General features: G+C 31.0%; 1 protein-coding gene across 1 annotated transcript in view; it reads right to left on the bottom strand.

Moving 5' to 3' along the window:
- LOC108768234 (EGF like, fibronectin type III and laminin G domains protein pikachurin) overlaps nt 1-19671 on the bottom strand; it is a 236938-nt gene extending 217267 nt beyond the window's left edge. Inside the window, exons 1-2 of the mRNA XM_018518597.1 lie at nt 19650-19671; nt 14788-15184 (exon numbers count right to left, since the gene is read on the bottom strand). Of these exons, the coding sequence (XP_018374099.1) occupies nt 14788-14905 (118 nt within the window). The 5' untranslated portion in view covers nt 14906-15184; nt 19650-19671. The remainder of the gene's footprint in view (nt 1-14787; nt 15185-19649) is intronic.

Below are 19671 nucleotides of genomic sequence, written 5' to 3'. Positions count from 1 at the left end.
TGATTGTTGGTCGTCGATTTAAAAAAAAGTAACGGAAAAGTAACGAAAAGTTACTTTCTCAAGTAACGGTAACTGTAACGAGTTACTTTTAAAAATCGGTAACTAGTAACGGTAACTTGTTACTTTTTCTACTCGGTAGCGAGTAACTGTAACTTGTTACTTTTAAAAAGTAACTTTCCATTCCCTGAGTAATACGTACCGCAAGATTTTAAGCTTGTCCTTATTAACCCTTTGGCCTACAACCACGAGTCTGACTCGTGCTTATTGTTTATGGACCAAATTCCTTACCACGAGTCTCACTCGTGGTTGTAGGTCAAAGGTTTAATGTGTCCTGTATTGGAGCTCAGAACGTTGTGTTATGAATGTACTTTGAAATAAATACAATTGAAGTAATGATTTATCAAGAGACACGGTAGTGTCTCTTAATCCGAAATTCTCGGTTTTTTTAATAAAGGCTAGACCGATCGAGTTCTGAATATGAACTCCATCGACAGTTTGGGTCCAAAATATATAATAAACGTTTATTTTACCTTTACGTGTCCCATGAATGGAGATATCGTGATGCGAAATCTAAAATGTCAAAATTTTATGTAAGATACGTTGCCTCAAAAAGTCATCTCCTTCATATTTTCGATGGTAGATGGCACTCGTTTATTGCTGTCATTTACCGACTTATTTATCTATAATTTCATTAGCACTGTATTATTCGACATTTCACTGTATAGTTACTTTAATACTTTAATAAGTTACTTTTAAATTAAAAGTGTATAAAAATATAAAACAGGCCGCTTGATGTGTGAACATCATTACGTGTATATGTATTCATGCCGTTTAGAGTCTCGCGAATTTAGTAACGGCATGAATATATACGCAATGACGTTCACACGTTAAGCAGTCAGGCGGCCCGTTTTAAATTTTTATGTACTTTAGATTAAAATTACTCAGAAACTAAAGCTGCAATCAATGATCTAAAAACACTTTTATTATATGTCGTCGGTATCTTTCGATTGCGATCAGTCCGAATAAAATTGGTGCAGCCGATACCGAGATCTGGAGATCGTTTCCCAAAAAGGGATCATTTCAGCTTTTCAAATTTTTTCAGTCGTACGTGTAACATATACATAAAGCGTTTTGTCCATTAAGCTGCTGTTCACAATGCCTTCATAGAATTCTAATTTTAATATTAAAGTAAAATTAGTAACGAAAGTGAACATTAATGCATATTTGATTAATCAAGATTCTTTATCAATAATAACTAGTGAAGAAGCAATTATTGAATATAATCGGCTAAATGACTACATAAACCAGAAGCACAAATTATTATTACTATTTCAAAAGAGTTACCGTAAAATTAAAGATGTGCCATGGATATTACCGAAAATAATAACTTCCGTTCAACAATCAGATCAAAAAGTTCGACAAAGTACTACTTCTTGGGTTATACGCGGTTTTCAAAATACTGACAAAGTTTCATGCCATGCCAATGCTACATTACAATGTTTATTTCATTTAATTATTATTAGAAAACAATTATTTAATTCTGATAAACTAAACGTTATAAATATATTAGCGCATCGATATGAAAACGGAATATGTACTTAATTTGAGTACCTACGCCGTACGAAAATATCTAGGGGAGTATTTTTCGACTGGTATTAAACGAAATGCATTTGATTTTATTGTAGCTCTTTGTACTGAATATGATTTTATAGAAAATTTGGTTGAGCATCAAATTATTTCTACTTGTCGATGCATAACATGTGGTGATACAAAAGTTACTACTAATAATAATTTTATTTTCTCAATTTTTGTTAACACAATTCGAACAAGGAAAGTTTTAATCTTAACAATTTACTAAATACTTGATTTTCACATTGGTCTAAATAAAATAATAAATTATGTGAACGTGGTGAGGAAAATGATATATTATTTAAAAATGAAATAACATTGAGAGACGAAACAGATAACCATCCATTTAATTTCATTTTCATACCAAAATGGAACATTAGTGAAGATGCCACAAAAAATTAATTCATGTGCTCTTCCAACAAGTGAAATACTAATAGCTGGACAGCCGTATAATGTTATGAATGCTATATTTCATTATGGTTCATGTATCAAAAACGATCATTTTATAAGTATGTATAGAAAAGATTCACCTTGGATTGAAGCTGATGATACGCAAGTTACAAAAAAGCAATGGCCTAAAACTGCTAAAAATATTTCTACATTATTTTTAGAAAATGTTGATAATCAATAATATGTTCTAGTAATACGCACACGTGTGAAGAGATATAGTATTAATCATATAAGAATATAAGATGTTTAACATTACAAAATGCGTGATATCTTAACAGAATTACCTTTTTAAAAAAAGGTAAAAAAAAGACGCCAAGTGTGCATGTACCTTCCATAAAAAACTGTACTTTACATAAACTAAAAAAAAACCGTTACATAAATAATATAGTTCAAGTGGTAATTTTTTTGTTAATTTTTTATTATAAATTACCCCTCAGTAGTACGTATGCATGTACTAAAAAAAATGAAATAAAATCTTTAAATTACGCTAATTGCAAAAAGAATATATAATTTCTTGCAACATATAACATATACTATTGTATTTTGTAAATTGCGAAAAGAACATATATTTTATTGCAATATATAACATTTAATTAACGATACAAAATGATACGTATCTTTATCTTTCTATTCAAGAGTCTTTTATATATTTGCAATGGAATACAACATTTAATCTCAAAAAATTAAAGACGAAACATCACAAAATGAGAAAATTTTATTAAAATAAAATTTTTTATGTAAAAGAAAATTGGCGCGCTACTAGACCTTATAGACTTATTATATTTTGAGGTCTAGCAGCGCGCCAAGTTTTTTTACATAAAAAGTTTTATTTTAATAAAATTTTCTCATTTTGTGATGTTTCGTCTTTAATTTTTTGAGATTAAATGTTGTATTCCATTGCAAATATATAAAAGACTCTTGAATAGAAAGATAAAGATACGTATCATTTTGTCTCGTTAATTAAATGTTATATATCGTAATAAAATATATGTTCTTTTCGCAATTTACAAAATACAATAGTATATGTTATATGTTGCAAGAAATTATATATTCTTTTTGCAATTGGCAATATTAACATAAACAATTAGCTTAAATTTATTACCTGTTTTAGTAACTATATTAAAATGAATCAAATGTGGATAGGCACACAAATTGGGGGCACATTAATAGGGCCTTCGCGCCGCTTAGAGGATTCATTGATAGGGACAAAAACATGCTTTCTATTTTTGTCAAAAGCATTAACATTTTAATTAAAGTATTAACATTTTTTAAATTAAAGAAATATTATAAGAAAAAGAAGTAATTGAAAAACCGATATTGATCGCAAACAGATAAAATTAAAGCTACAATATTTAATAATTAATTCAGTAATAAGCAAATTGGCTAAAAGGCACATTAATAGGGACAGTTACCCTATTCGTAATAATGATATATTTCTGAATGCTTTCGTGAAATAGTCAAAATAGCGACATATTACGAAATGTTTTAACATAAAGCGCGATTGGATGGGAACAGAGCTGGAGCAATAAAAATTCAATAAAAAAGTGCATTACATTGAATGCAGTAAAATTTTAGAACAATTTTATTTCAACCGAGCTCATCTTTTCGGCCGGCATTACGAATGAAAATAAAGCGCATTCAATTTGTATGCGGACTTTTCAATTTGCACATATGCATACTTAATGCGTATATTTCACACTTAATTTTAGTTTAACGAAAGTGCTTACTAAGTGGACCTCATATAAAGCCAGCCAACCGTACAACGATACATACAATTAAAGTTCTATGTTATCGTTCCATTTATGAAAACTTTTTAATCAACCAGGTTATATTTCTAATTTTCAATTTTAATGAATATATTTCAAGTTTTTTTCAGCCAACATGTTTTTGCCATTTTTGCCATTTAATAAATAGAAAGTTATGTGCTTTAAGTGAGTATACATAGAGTACAACCATATAAATTTTTATTTCCGCAGATATTATATTTTTTTTTCTGCAAAATGAATTAACAAACCAGAGTTACTATTAATCCACGCATGAAATTTAATACAAATACAATCTAATAATAAAGGTTATGCGTTTCGCGGGTTTCCTCCGTGTCCGGATCCATTCTTGAGATGTCAACGTTTCGTGAACCTTGCAGTCCACTTCATCAGGGCGAGGGGCACCGGGCAGCCTGATACCGAGCTTGTTCCTCCGAGCCGTTCCTTTTTATATTACGCTGCTTGTTGGGGTGGTGGGGATAGGCGGAGAGGGGGAAGAGGTTGTGGGAGAGGAAAGAGGCCCTGATGAAGTGGCAAGTTCACGAAACGTTGGCATCTCAAGAATGGATCCGGACACGAAGGAAAACCCGCGAAACGCATAACCTCTATACAGAAAGCACCCGTGGAAGCCTCAAGAATATTAACAATCTAATAATATCAATAGGCAATAGCGACTGTTTTATACAGAGTGACTTGCTTCTTCTATGCCAAATATTTTCTTCGTAATATTAAATCGTGCATAAACTTTTCATATATTTTAAAGAGCATTATAAAACCAGAGAGTAAATATTTTATATCGATCTTATATTCAAAGCCTGTGAAAGTAACCTTAAATTTTTTTAATAGCTTCTTATATGTTTACCACGTTGAGATAGGAACCCTAATTGAATAGCAAACAAGTGTGTTTATCGTATGCTTGTACACTGATGTTATACTAGAGTTTATACATATATACAGAATCTCTCATTTACATAATGGATGAATTACGTACAGCTAGCATCCCATGGATATCTCAAATGTAGTAATCAAATACAGTACCTGTTTACATTATCTTCCATGACGAAAAAAAAAACGAATGTAAAAAGCGGAATTGGCAAATGTAAGATTAGGCGTTTGCCTAATGATCTCGCTAACGATTAATAAAACATAACGCGAATAGAAATAATACCGAAAGAAACGAAGTTCGCTATTTAATGTGTAACAACGCATACATGCCGAACTTGCATCGCGCTACGTTCTGCGATGAATCACGCAGATCGTTGCATCTCGATGCACTATGTTCTTCCATAGTTACCCCCTCCCGTAGACACAGAACATTGAAAACTCCAATATCCGGTTCGGTCGTGTGTACTCTTTACGAAAAACTGGCCGTATGGGAAAAACCAGCATTATTTTCATGGCGATACGCTGCTTGGAAATATAGGTATATATATCGCGTAACACTTGACTTGTCGAGTTGTATCGGCCGCGTAATAAAACCGATGTCGCGCGACGTTCCGTAAAACGCAAACGCGATCTTGTTTCACCGATCGTTTAAATATCCATGTGTCACGATTGTTTAACTTCAAGACTCCCATAAACGTTTGTAATACTGTTATTTATTTATATTAGATATAACTAACCTTTCATAACTCGATCACATGAGATCTCATAACGAATGCATTTTTTGTATAACATAATTCCTAATTTCTGTCTCTATTTTTGTCTTTTTCCTTTCTTGTTTTAATAATTTTCTATTGCGCAATATTCTCTCATCTAAAGGGCACTTCAGCTTCACTTTTGGCGGAGGAGCAATGAGTTTAGACTGGAGATATTGATATCCGGTTACATGGATACACCGTGCATCCAGGTAATTACTCGACTTTCGGGGAATGCTCAAGTTCTCATTACCCGAATACATTTTCACATGAAACATGGAAAGCATACACGATATGTGGATAAATAAGCACATATGCATGTTGACGTATAAGGGAAACAGATGGAAATACAGTTGCAGATAATTCGCAATCCGATAAAATTAAGTAACGGATAATGACATATAATAAATACTACATATAAAATAGAATATTCCATATTTTATAACAAGTTACTATATAGACTGTGTTACTCTTTTATTATATTATGTTTAACAGATTTTTTTAATTTTGACATCCATAAAATTAACATTTTGTTAAATTTTATTCTAGATTAATTGTATAAAGAATATTTTATCTATAATTTAATTGTATAAAGAATATTATCTATCCCCCCTCCCTTAATCTGTTTATGTTTACGCAATAACAAAAATTATTTAACGATTTCTAATTTATCCACATATCAGGAACTCGAATATCAGAACAAAATGAACCAGTTTAGATTGGGTCCTCTCCCTAAAACAGAATTCGTGTTAGTGTTTGCTAGTGTTCGCATCCCCTTATGAAGGCGAGGGCGAATGAACCGATTGCATGGCACATGTGCACCCTGACATATGCAGGCTATGATTCTACTGCGAGCCATACATACGAAGCTACGCAAACTATGCTATATGGCCTTAAGTACAATGTGGATCTTGGTTTGATTCGAGGCAACGCGACACGACGCGATGCCGACACAACGCGACGCAACGCAAAGCGACATTGTTACATTGCCTGCAAAATGCCATGACATGTATAATCGTCCGTACACTGCCATATTCTAACACTTGTAGACAGGTATAATTGATAACGTATATTCCATAAATATATAGTAATATAACTGCCATAAATACCGTTCCGTTATTAAATAGACAGCTGCCAAAAGAATACATCGTGTCCAAATATTTACACTGAAAAAAAAATTTTTTTAATTTTAGTAAATACATTTACTAAAATTAAATTTGTTTGATTTAAATACATATTGATTATAAATATATATCAAATTATAAAACTTTATCTCTTAATTATAATAAATTAAAACATCAAAGTCAGAAAACGACTTCTTATTAATTTACTTGAATCTCTAATTCAGATTTAATATATTATAGTATAATATTTGTTGAAATCTAGTAAATGAATTTCTAAAATTAAACTAGGATTTTTTAATTTTAAAAGTAACACTTTAATAAATATTTGTTTAAATTCACTTTTCCAAAGCTGTGAAAATAATAAATAAGTTACTTATGAAATAAATATCTTTTAAAAATAATTTATTATATTTAATGAAACGTATATGTAATTAAACTTAATATATTCAACATAAATAAAAAGAACTTTTTATTTGTAATAAAACAGATTCTTTTAATTTCGAAATGTATTTTCCATTTAAAAGGTTCTTTTTTCTAAATTCTTTATTAAAGTCGCTCACTCGCGGCACTGGCACAGGCCGATAGATGGATAGTATTTAGTAGAAAAGCATATACCGGGGAGAATAAAAGGCGTAGCATTATGAGATTTTTCACCCGTGTTTCAATGAAAATTAAAATGTTTATGCCTTGAAGTCGAATGCCCAAAACTGCACATTCCAAAATGAAAATAAATAAAAACACTATTTGACAATATAATTTCATTTAACTCTGTATAACTTGTCGTAATGAGAGAGAGAGAGAGAGAGAGAGAGAGAGAGAGAGAGAGAGAATGTAAAATGATATCCAAAATTTAAGTTTACTCTTTCTTATTTTTAGATATATTCAAAATCAGTAGTTGATAGAAAATAAACACTATAATTTAATAGATATTAATTAGGTTAAAAAAAATAATTTTAACAAATTAAGAATAATTTACTCAATAGAAAAATTATTTATTTGAAATGAATAAATACAATTGGAAAATCATTAATAAAAAAATAACTAAATTTCCATAATAAGTTGAAATTACAAAAAGTACTTGTTATAATTAATAAATGATTTCCTTTTTATAAGAGAATAATATTCTTTAAATAAATACATATAATTTTTTATTTAAAAAAATGTTTTCACAATGGTATGCAAACACATAATTTATTAAAATTAACTAAATAATTAATTTACTGAAATTTTTTTATTTTTTAAAAATATATTTTATTCTCAGTGTAGAAATCAAGACATCTGTTCAGTAATATTTTTCGCTGATAATCTTATGTTTTTTCCTATATATATTATATATTTTCTCTTATTTATTCCTATCTTATTAATACACAGTAAAAAAGAAAATGTTAATTTTAACATTTTTTACATGTCCCAGGAGATCCACTCTAAATTTTAAGTTAAAATAACTCATTCGTCTTGTGTTATTTATTAACGAACTAGTAATGTTAAATAATTGACACAATACTTTACATTTATATTTGTTATTTTGACTTTAGGGATGATTTAAAACTAACATATAAAATAAGTAGAGTACATAGAAGAGTAGTTGCAGTAACTCGTAAGAAAATGTTAATAAAACATTTTTGTTCGTATAATGTGAATGAAAAAATTCTTAGATGTTAAATTGACTTTGAGATATACAGATTAATTGAAACAATTGTGTTAAAAACACTCAAAATAATATTCCATTTTTAATTGACATACGCATTTGTTAAGTTAGAAAGGTGACATGAATCTAACACATCAAAATGTTACAAAAATAATAACTCAGTTGTATGTTGATTTTACATTGAAGTAATAATCAAAATGTGGTAACACAAGAAAAATTCTACATACGAACGCACGATTTTGTACTGTGTATTTATCGTTTTACTTTTTACTGTCATTGGATATTATGTGGACCAATGTTTATATCACAAAAATGTTAATTAACCAATATGCGCAGCACATGAATATATTAACCAATAATTAAGAATTATGAACAGCTATTAGGGGAAAAATAAAGAGTTCAATTTCACACAACATCGTAAAATACTAATAAACAATATCGTCAGTCTCTTAGCAAATGAATTATTTAAATTTAGTCAAATGAAATACTTTAAATAATAAATTACACATTTAGCCACTTATCTCTTTTCTATTTAATTGCTATACCATTTAATAAAATAACAAAAAAAGGAAAAACATGAAACACAAAACGTAAATTTATTTGGAATAATAATTGGAGTGTTTACTGCAACAATAGATTAATTCACAAATTATAAAAAACGAAAAAAATAAACTCTAAGAGTTAAAATAATAGGAAACAGTTAACTGATCTATATTTTTACAAAACCCACTGTTGCAGTAAGTTTTTCAATTATTTGTTGTACACATATTTCTATTTTGTTAATAAGTAACAATTGATTTTTATCCAAAATATGTATCTTTCTTATAATGTAAAAACAGTTGAAGATATATTGTATCGTATGCAATTATGTAAACTCAACTTACCTAATGATATAAAAAAGGATGTTGAATTGAAAATTATTGAATCTTGCGGTGCAAATTATTCTCAAATGGGGTAATAGAATTGTCTCTGTTAATCAGATAAACTGATTTTCAAAACATAAACAGATAAGATAAGTATGTTGAATGCGCTATGATAGGTATATCCCATAATTTATCACTATATGTATAGGTAAATGTGTTTATCAATCGATAAACATAGAAAGTTAATAAAGGATTTTATTAGATCCATTTCCGCACACAATTATTAAATACTTAATAAATGAATAAATCCGCACAATATTTTATATTCGCTTAATAGATAAAAATTATTAAAATTTGATAACTATAATTGATAATTAAGATTAGAAAATATATATTTTCAAAGAGTTTATTAGATGGAATATTTGAGAAACTGTAATTGTGAAGAAGTAAAGATTTATATTATAAATGAAAATATGAATATATATATTGTTTTTATATTCTAAACTGTTTTATTTACAAAAGCAATATTATTTTATTTTAAAATTATCTACACGGAGAGAATTTTTTCTTAGAATTTACCCTGAAAATATGATAGCCGTGGGACAACATTGTATTTCGAAGAATTTTAATATAAATCTCTCTCATTCATTAATAAAACTACAATATAAAATAAGTTTGATCAATTTTACTGAAGTGCATGGTAAAAATCTTTAAAATATTGTATTGTACCACAATCACCATATTTTCAGGGTAAATTTAAAAAAAAAATTCTCTCCGTGATAGATGAACCGACTTATAATTTCATTTTTCATTAAATAAAGTGAGAATAAAATCATTTTTATCTTATCTAAGATGTTTACGTATAATTTATTTTATCTTTAGATAATTTTTCGTTATCTAAGCGAATACTGGATGCGTTGAAATATTACTTGAAAAACAATATTCTATATGTATATAAACTTATTTAATATTAATTGACATGACAGATTTAATTGCTTATATTCATATGACGTTTGTGTCCTAGAAATGTCATTGAATGCGAAAGCTATGTAAATTTTAATAAGCTACTATTCGCGGTCGTGCAATTTTCCGTCCGACGTAAAGTTTGATGATTCTCTCTAAAGCTTTAATTGCCGTCAGTTGTCAGGAGCTAGAATCGCTTTTTAATCGACCAATCTTCGAGTTATGAGAAAATTGGCCCACTTATTATCTATCGCTTCCTTGTCGCGCGCGCGTGCGCGCACTCACTCGCGTTTTTAATCGACATCGGCGTTATCGCGCACTTAAATGCGTCGGCATGACTTTTAATATCGCGGAAATGCGTTAAACAATAGCACGTACGAAATAGTTTACGCGTAGACAATTGCGTCAGTAACGACGCAGAAAGGGTACGTTAATGTTAATGACTCGCGTGCATGCTCCCTCTGCGCGCAGGGCCTATTTGCTAATGGGTAGCGAGCGATTAATATCGTAGGCCTTTGATGCCCTTTAGGTGCGAGCGAATAGCAGAGCGAGCTTTCTGAGAATAGCAGCAACACGCGGGAAATCATGTACGAATATCCATGTAACATTTATTATATGGACTTTGTTTAATGAGTATGGATGAAAACGCAGCTATAACGTTTTGTGGTGTAAATACACACTGCTATTAGTTCTGTATTATGCAAGTTGTTAGAGCTACTATATACAATAACGTCCCGTATGTAAATTTAGAATATTGAATAATCTATAATATATGATAAATTTGCATAATAAACATAGACAGTTTTTCTTGAGAATTTATTAATAGATTTATTTAAATTGTAATTTTATTATTTTAAATTTTAAACTTCAATTAAATTGAAGTTTCAAAATATTAAATGTTTAACGATGATTGAACAATCACAAGATATTCTTGCCTTTGCAATAAAGATCTCAACAATTAAATAAGAATTAGTATTAATTATTTGTTTACAACAAAAACTTCTAATAATTCAATTTTAATAAATAATAAGTATCAAGGTAGAAAATAAGCATTACGTTCCTCTTTTAATTTCTTTCTTTTTTAAGTTACACACACACATTATGCTAAACTAAAAAAATTTTCTTGAGTCACAAAATTTTTATTTAAATCTAAGTCATTATTTATTTGAAAATAAAAATTTGTGAATTTATTAGATGCTTAGAGGTAGCTAAGCATAAAGAGAGAATCAAAAATTTCCAAAATTGAATATTTGAAAATCAATGTCCCAAGATTAAATATATTTATATTTATATTCGAAATCATTCTATCTAGGCTTGCATTGAAAGATCAATTATAATCTTGCTCATGCATAATTATCAGTTCCATTTAGTGTGAAATACGCTTGTTGGTTGCAATGAAAAATAAATGAAAGTCATCTTGTTTCATGCCATAGCAGTGACACGCCTGCATTCATTTGCGATGAAAAATCGGTCGACATTATTCGCGTTATTGCCATTGGAATATTGGCAGTTGAGATGGAGAGCTCATGACAATACAGCATGCCGACCAATGTCGGTTGGAGAAAATGGCGGAAATATAAAGCTCTAATGGCTTTTGGCGGGACCGGTGTATCGATTCTCGTGCAGCTCTGCGCATTAATCGATCGTAAATGTTGCATAAATACTTGCGCGACCGCCACGAATCCGCCGAATAGTTTAGCGCGGAATAACGTCGGCCTTGCTGGAATTCAGTTCATTTCAACAGGTCACATATAATTCAATTTAACGCATAGTCCAACGGCATTGTTTTTACTGTTGAATCAACACGTTTCGCATCACGACGATATCACGAAATTTGCATTACACGACATTGCACGACCGATGTATTCATTCTGAAGCGATTATATCTCGATTACTATTTTTCATTAATGAATTAATTAATCTTTTAATTACATGCTTGGTCGCAGCTTCTTAAAAGCTCAGACGATTTATATTAAACGCGGGTCCGTACACATGGATTATCTTATCTTAAATATAATATATAACAATGTATAATCGCAATTCATTGTGCTTAACCGTTATCTTCCTTATATCCTATTTATTGCAATTTATGATAAAATAAACGACAATATTTGCAGCGTGCAACAAAGTAGTTATCATGTTGCGCTAATTGAAAATGCAAGCATATTAAACGTACGCCGTTGATCATGTGCTAACGCGATTAGCATTATCACGATTTGGCAGACTAACAAGTAGATATGTACATATTGACACATAGTCAAAAGGCATTACTACATTCTCGGAATATTTTGAATATTCAAATACATGTGCGGACATTGCGAAAGCAAAAGCTAGTCGTCGTTGAGCGGTCAGAAGTGTTTACACACGGCAGCTTGGAAATTGCGAACATTATCGCGCGGCTCGATCCCACGGCACTCTCGCATTCTCGAGAGGATCGATACGAAGGCTACAATTAACTGGATACAGTCGCGCCGGCAACCGACAGATATTTCACTGACTGACGCAAAATATTTCGCTGGCTCGACCCTTTTTCATGTCTCTCGTCCGCTCACTTGCGCGAATTTCAACTCGTCGCTCGGTGGAATTCAGTCATCGCGAGGTAATTTTTCAAAAATTATCCGTCCGCTTCATGAATAACTAACGTTGCAAATAGACATAAACCTGCAAAAAATTTTTCGAAATAACAGAAAAGCGCCGTAAGGTTCTTCTATTTCACGAACAAACTTTTCACATCGACAGTTGTCGAGAGACGTTGTCGTTAACTTTTTATCGAATAGATATGGATTTTCGATACGAAATGTATTTTAAAAACGAATTCAATTATTTAAAGTGGCACTTTTAAAGTCGATAAGTTAAGCTAATCAAAAAGTAAAATCGAAAATGACGAAATATAAATTTTTTGATTTTACAGTGTAATTCAAAAATATAACAGAATACATCTACGTCATGCAGCGATAAAGTAAGAAAAAATAATAAAAAGTTGAATCTATAATCCATATAAACGACGAATTGTCACCAAACTCCTATAAGCTCCAGGCTACAAAAAATACATCATAAGCTCTTGCTCGCTATAAAATGAACTTAACTTCTTTTATATCTTTTATGTCTCTCTTAATTGAAACTTTTTTATTTAAATCTTTATTCAAGGTTTATTGAAATACTTAGAATACATTTAAGGTCAACTTATAATTTATTATAAAATCTTTATAGAAAGTATACAATTTATTTTTTTTATTTAAGAATATAATTTTTTAATTTCTAAATGTTTGTGTTGCTTGTAAAAATATTTAATCTTTGTCAATATTAATCCAATTATTGAATATTGTGACATATAATATAATTTTATATTAACGATTTATAAGTTATTTTCAAGAAAACAAACTCTATATAATTGAAAAAATTAATAATATTAAAAAATTGTTTTTCTTTCATTTTAAGATTATTATCTTTTCATAACAAAATTTAATTATCTCCTCTTAAAATATTTAATTTTTTAGGGATTACTATATAACTAGAAACAATTGCTTTTTTAATACTTCTATTAAGATATATAATTGAATCCAAATTGGTCAAAGAAGTCGTTAAAAAATGTTTCAATATTATATATTTTTTTAAATAATTTGATACATCTTTCTACTTCTTAATATAATCATGTCTAAATTATTTTAATATGAAAAAAGATCGTATCGGAATAAATCTATTTAGTATCTATTTAATATTCATGAAAAACATAACTAAAAATAACTAGAAACAAGAATTTTATGAATTATAGCTGTAAAAATCAAAACTTTTTGAATTATTTTTATTGATATTAAATAATTCTGAAATATTGTTTACCATTAAAATCTATTAACGTCACATTGTAAAATAAATAATATTTATTATGCATTTTCTAAACACAAGTGTTAATTAGTAATGGCATATGAAAATTCTTCGATTGTCTGTGTATCTTTAACATTCTTTAAAGTCCGGTTACGTATGTTGCGATGTATATACCTTCTCTTTTTCAATATAGATTCAATTTAATGATTCTGTGCAATATTTTTCAAAAAAATATTATTTGTTTATTCATTTTAAATATATATACCTATATACGTTACTATCCAAGAAGCAATAATTTAAAGCCTCTTTCTAAGATAGGAGTTATTATTATGTCATCGTATACATGAAAATGCAATAACTTTAAATATATAACTACATATAACAGGTAGTATAATTATCTCTTGAGATGGAATAAGATTGATCAAAGAAAATTTAAAACCATTTACGAACTAATTGTAAGAGAATAATCGACAGAATTTTACAGACAGAACGCTACAATTTACGAGTTATTTTTATAGGCATTAAATGGTTTCATAAAATTCTTTTACTGCGGTGCAAGTACAATTCACTCAACCGTTATAAAATAAATAACTTTCACAACACGAGACTCGTACTTATAAGATATTTATTATAGTAACAAAACATCAGTTTCATTCTATTCGTAAACGTAAATCTTATTGTTAAAAGCGGTCGTTAGGACTTTTTCGGATTTAGAATGTTGTGCATCAATCTCACGATCGCAAGAGCGATCTGCAGCTTCTTTTTATAACAGCTAGTACCGACCGTAAAACAAAAGTCAGATCGGTATATCATACCACTTACGTAATGGTAGTTAATGGTGACGGGGAGTCTATAAATCCAAGAGCAGGACAAATAAAAACGGCTCACCTTGGAAAGCAGCTTCGAAGGTGGTCTTCTCCTCCACGGGGTTCTGGGCAAGCACCAGAACGACCGACAGGTATTCCAGGATGACGAAGAGCCAACAAACGTAGCGTAGTCCAGCCATTGTCCAGCGATAAACATGCACGTCGCTGGGGTCGATAAGTCCTTACTGTCGCATGCTCCAGCAAATTCTGTCGATCACTACGCGGCACACGAGACACTCTCTCTCTCTCTCTCTCTCTCTCTCTCTCTCTCTCTCTCTCTATCTATCTACCGAATCACTAATTACTCGCGACTACTGGCACCAGCCAATTCGAGATGCACTGGTTCGAGACACTCGTCACAACAACGCTATGAATCGATGCTGCGATCATACATCGATCACGCGAGCCCCGTTGATTCTCTGTGGATCAAATAAACCAAAGAACCGATAAGTAAAACATAATAAATTCAAATCTCGACGAAAAGGATATATATTTTATCAGAATAATTTTCGTAACTTTAAAATCGACTAATGTCTTAAATATTTTATTTAATAATTGTACACAATTATTATTCACCAAAAATTTTGTAGAATAAATTTTTACAGGAATATTTTAAAAAGTATCGTAGCTTCTCTGCTGATTAAACGCTCGACCCAATGAAACGTTTCAATATTACAAAAAGAAAGAGAAGCAGCTATCGCTAAAAAAATGTAGAAGCTTTTAATAATGATAGCGCGTTGTAAAAGATGAATTCAACTAGCTATCGTGATGACGATCGCGCGAATATCATTCAGTTTTGCAAAAGTGAATTGACACTGGCCGATTCAGTTGCAAATGGCGTGTACGTAACAAAGTATTCGCGGCGTTTACTATTCTCGTTATATCATGGCAAATGATAGGTCTCTATTTTCGCACGATACTCGATGCAAATTTACTTGACACCGTATGCATATCAATGCGGGCATACATATTTCCCGCGGGTTTGCACAAAGGGGTTGTTTTCGCCTCGCTCTCGGTCTCTATCTCCGATTCGTTCTCTTTCTTTTTTTTTTCAAAATTCGCAGAACGAAGAGACAAGGTATAATCGTGCATTCTGCCGCGAGAACTCCCGAGACGCAACTATCCTCTTACCGAGAACGCTCGGCAGGATGTTTGCATGGCAGAAAATGTAAGGCGAATTGCTGCCACATCCGGATTAACGCGCGAACTCGCAAGTATTAACGCCCTTAAAATTAGGTTTTTTGCTTATTGCCAGTCTTGCATTACACCTTTCCGCCGCAGCGTCGGTGTCGCCAGACGCGAACGTTATGTGAATATGCAAGACGCCGCGTCCGAGTACACAGCTGCAGAAAAAAGTCAACCGCATACTGTGGTTAAAATTAAATTTTCGGAGTATTGTTGGAGCACGTGACTTCGTTATATGGAACAATGTACGAGCTAAGTTAATATTGCGTGCAAATCTCGTTTCATCGACTCTATGTCAATTTAAGTAGTTAATTTAAATGATAAATTTCCCAAATGCTGAATAATTTTATCTTTATGTGTGTTTCTTTAATGTTTTATGCTCTCTTACGTTTCAGGACGTTTTTTTATCTTTTAGGTTAAAAAGAGCTCTAATAAAATAATTAAAAATGGAAAATGGAAACTTAGTTATGTAAGCATATTAGTTTTGCGAAATAAATAAAATAAAATAAAATTTGAAAAGATAAAGTGCAAAAATAATTGTAGTCTTGTAAAATTTGAGAAGAAGTTAAGTAATCGATTTGTCGATTATATCGGGCAAGCATCACATCCGCTGCTTTTAGATTTCGACGAGGATCGAGGTAGCTCGATATCGACTGTCGTAGCCGATAGTTGACGTTTCAGCTTAAGTCACCGGCTGGTATCATCAAGTTGCGGCAGATAAGATTACCGTGGTAGAGCCTCGTGGCCGAAATTTCCATTCCCAAGTTGCGCGATGTAAGCTTCAGCAGGCATTGAGTAAAATGCATCGGGTTACATCCATTGCATTACGCCTTGATGTCTTATGGATATCAAGTACAACTTATATTGTATGTTCTTCTCACGTACCGTTTGAGAAATTGAATTTTTTAACTATTGAATCTGCAAAATCAGAAATTGAAGGCGCGCACGCGTCAAATTTTCTTTTGACAACTGATTGTGGTAAGGAAATATCTAATTCCTCAAACAATTAGATACAAAGGAAAAAAAATTGCAGTTTATTTTTTAATTTTAATTGATCAATTCAATTAAATCGATTACTTTGCAAGGTTAATACAATATAAAGTTATGTAAAATAATATGTAAAAATAAATAAAAACAAATTTTATACAAATTTATATAATTGTGAAATTATTAAAAGTATCGTATTCTTTTTTAGTGTGAAATTATATAAATATTATAAATATTAAACATTTAAAAAATATGGCTTGATTCTTAAATCAATTGTTTGAAAAATCTCGCATGCAAATAATAGAAAATCAATTTCAAAGAAAAATTTGTCACCCAGAAGTAATTTAATTTAACAAATCGCTTACAAATTAGTACTTTTTATTTTGGCATAAATTTTGCAGTAAATTAAACTCGCGTATTCTTTTAATAATAGTTCAAAGTGACATGCTTCATATATTTAATATAGCAATAAAATTTAACTCTTTGTGTACCTATAGAAATAATTGTTTTTCTCCCGATTTGTTTTAATAATTATTACATTTATCATTTATGCATTGAACAAATTATATCTTGCGGGATAGATTGTCTCTCTGAATAACTTTTATCACATTTTATTTAATGATTGATGAAAATGATTTACTACTCCGTATTGTGTATCTTTATTTGTATAAGACGAATAGCGACAAACTAAATTAACAATCGCAAATTTATATATAATTTAATGTGCGATATGAGCTGGCTAGATATATATAGACATATATAGATTTTACATGAATTATAAAATAATGTACAAAATTAAACAATTTTCTGCTATAAACTAATATTATATTTAATCATAATTAAATTAAATATCGAATATTGTAAATATGAAATATAAAAAGTTTAAATGTAATATAAAAAAGTTGTCTCAAAATGTGTGTGTGTGTGTGTGTGTGTGTGTGTGTGTGTGTGTGTGTGTGTGTTGTGAAACATGATATTAATAATTAAAGAATTTCCCCGATACAAATAGATATTTGTTTCCATGGAAAAAATATTCAATGCATTCGTTTACTGCAATCTAGAATCTCCTTAAATATAAGTTAGATTTAAAAAATTTAATAACATCAATTATTTTAATCATTATTATCAGTGTTTCCCTTTAATCAATTTTCCTTTCATTATCATAATTCTTTTTCCAAAGAAAGGTTCTTCATAGATGTTTTAAGAATTACATTTGTAGTGAGATTTATAGTATCAACTATAAATATACGATCTAACATGTTTTACAATATATTCATATACTGCTATTTACTGCATAAGTGCAATAATTACGTGAGAAATATGGAAGCAGCTTGCAGCTTTATTGCAGCTCGTAATAATTTAGTATTTGCGCAATACAGCTTGTCGAGAATTTCAGGAGAAGCTTTTTTCACACGATACAATTCAAGTTGCTACAAAATGCAATGTGACAAAGGGAGACTCGGGTTGCACTATTGTGCCATTATCCGGCGGCTTGATAACAAACAGATTTTAACCCTTAACAAACTAACGTTCAACGACATTCGATACGTAAGTTAAAGCCGTTCCATGTCACATGTCGATTAAAGTAAATATTCACATTCTCACTCACAAATTTTAATTTCCTACTGTTTGTACTACTTAATATTGAAATCGTGTCTCTACTCTCTAATGATAAAAATCACTGCAGCATTAATCACTATTTGCATTAAGTGATTTTCAATAAAAAGGAAAGTAATGTTGATTATTCAGTATAATTAACAAAATCACATTGAAACTAATAAAAGTGATAGTTAATAAAAATTATAGTGATTAATGCATTAAACGAATCTATTTTTTAATCTAGTTTACATTCACGGAAATTCTCTTGTGGCGCAAAGAACGAATCTTTTTCACGAACATATTGATTCAAATCGAACAAAATTCTTTAATACAGAAAATACCTATAAATATATATTATATATATAATATATGTGTGTATGTGCGCGCGTGTGTGTGTGCGTGTGCGCGCGCGCGCATATGTGTATACACACTATATATATACATATATATACATATATATATATATATATTATATATATTTGTTTAATTAAAACATTACTTCTGCGCATTGACACGTTAATGCTGCATCAGTACCGTCTGCATCTTTAACGATTAACGAATAATCTACATGGCTAAGCATGAAATTCGTTCCTTCAAGAAAGATTGACCGTCCGACGCACCAGTCCGTGCCGTCCGTGGTATACGAGCAACAAGCAACCGACCTCTAAAGAAGCAATAATCTACGCCCTCCCAGAAAAACGATTAACTCATCGAAGATCATACGGGTGGAAAATAATTTTTGATCGATAAGGGCTAAAGTCTCGTGCGCGCGAGTGACTCACTGCCGAAAATACGATGCGTGCGTACGGATACGCAGCTTATCGAGTGATCGCGTCGCGGGCCGCGAACCGAAGAGCTGCTGAATCAATAAGAGAAAAAGCGTCGCTTCCGCTACGTTGCTCTTCGGGGAAAGGCCACTACGCGTCGTCCGACGCGAATCGGAGCGGTCACGAGCGTCGCCGAGATGCCACGGAACTCCCGGTTTTCCCGTAGGGTTCGCGGCGCAACCCCCTCGCCGACACACCGTTAACCCCCGTTTCGCGTCGCCTCGCGTCGCGTCGCGTCGCGCCGCGCCGCGCCGTGCCGACGAAGGCTCGACGATTTTCTCCGTACCTGTCGCACGACCGGCTTCCTC

This window comes from Trachymyrmex cornetzi, unplaced genomic scaffold (genome assembly GCF_001594075.2).
Source record: "Trachymyrmex cornetzi isolate Tcor2-1 unplaced genomic scaffold, Tcor1.1 scaffold77, whole genome shotgun sequence".
NCBI classification, from domain to species: domain Eukaryota; kingdom Metazoa; phylum Arthropoda; class Insecta; order Hymenoptera; family Formicidae; genus Trachymyrmex; species Trachymyrmex cornetzi.
Note: the sequence above shows the minus strand (reverse complement) of the source record. Positions and strands in the feature narration are given on the sequence as shown.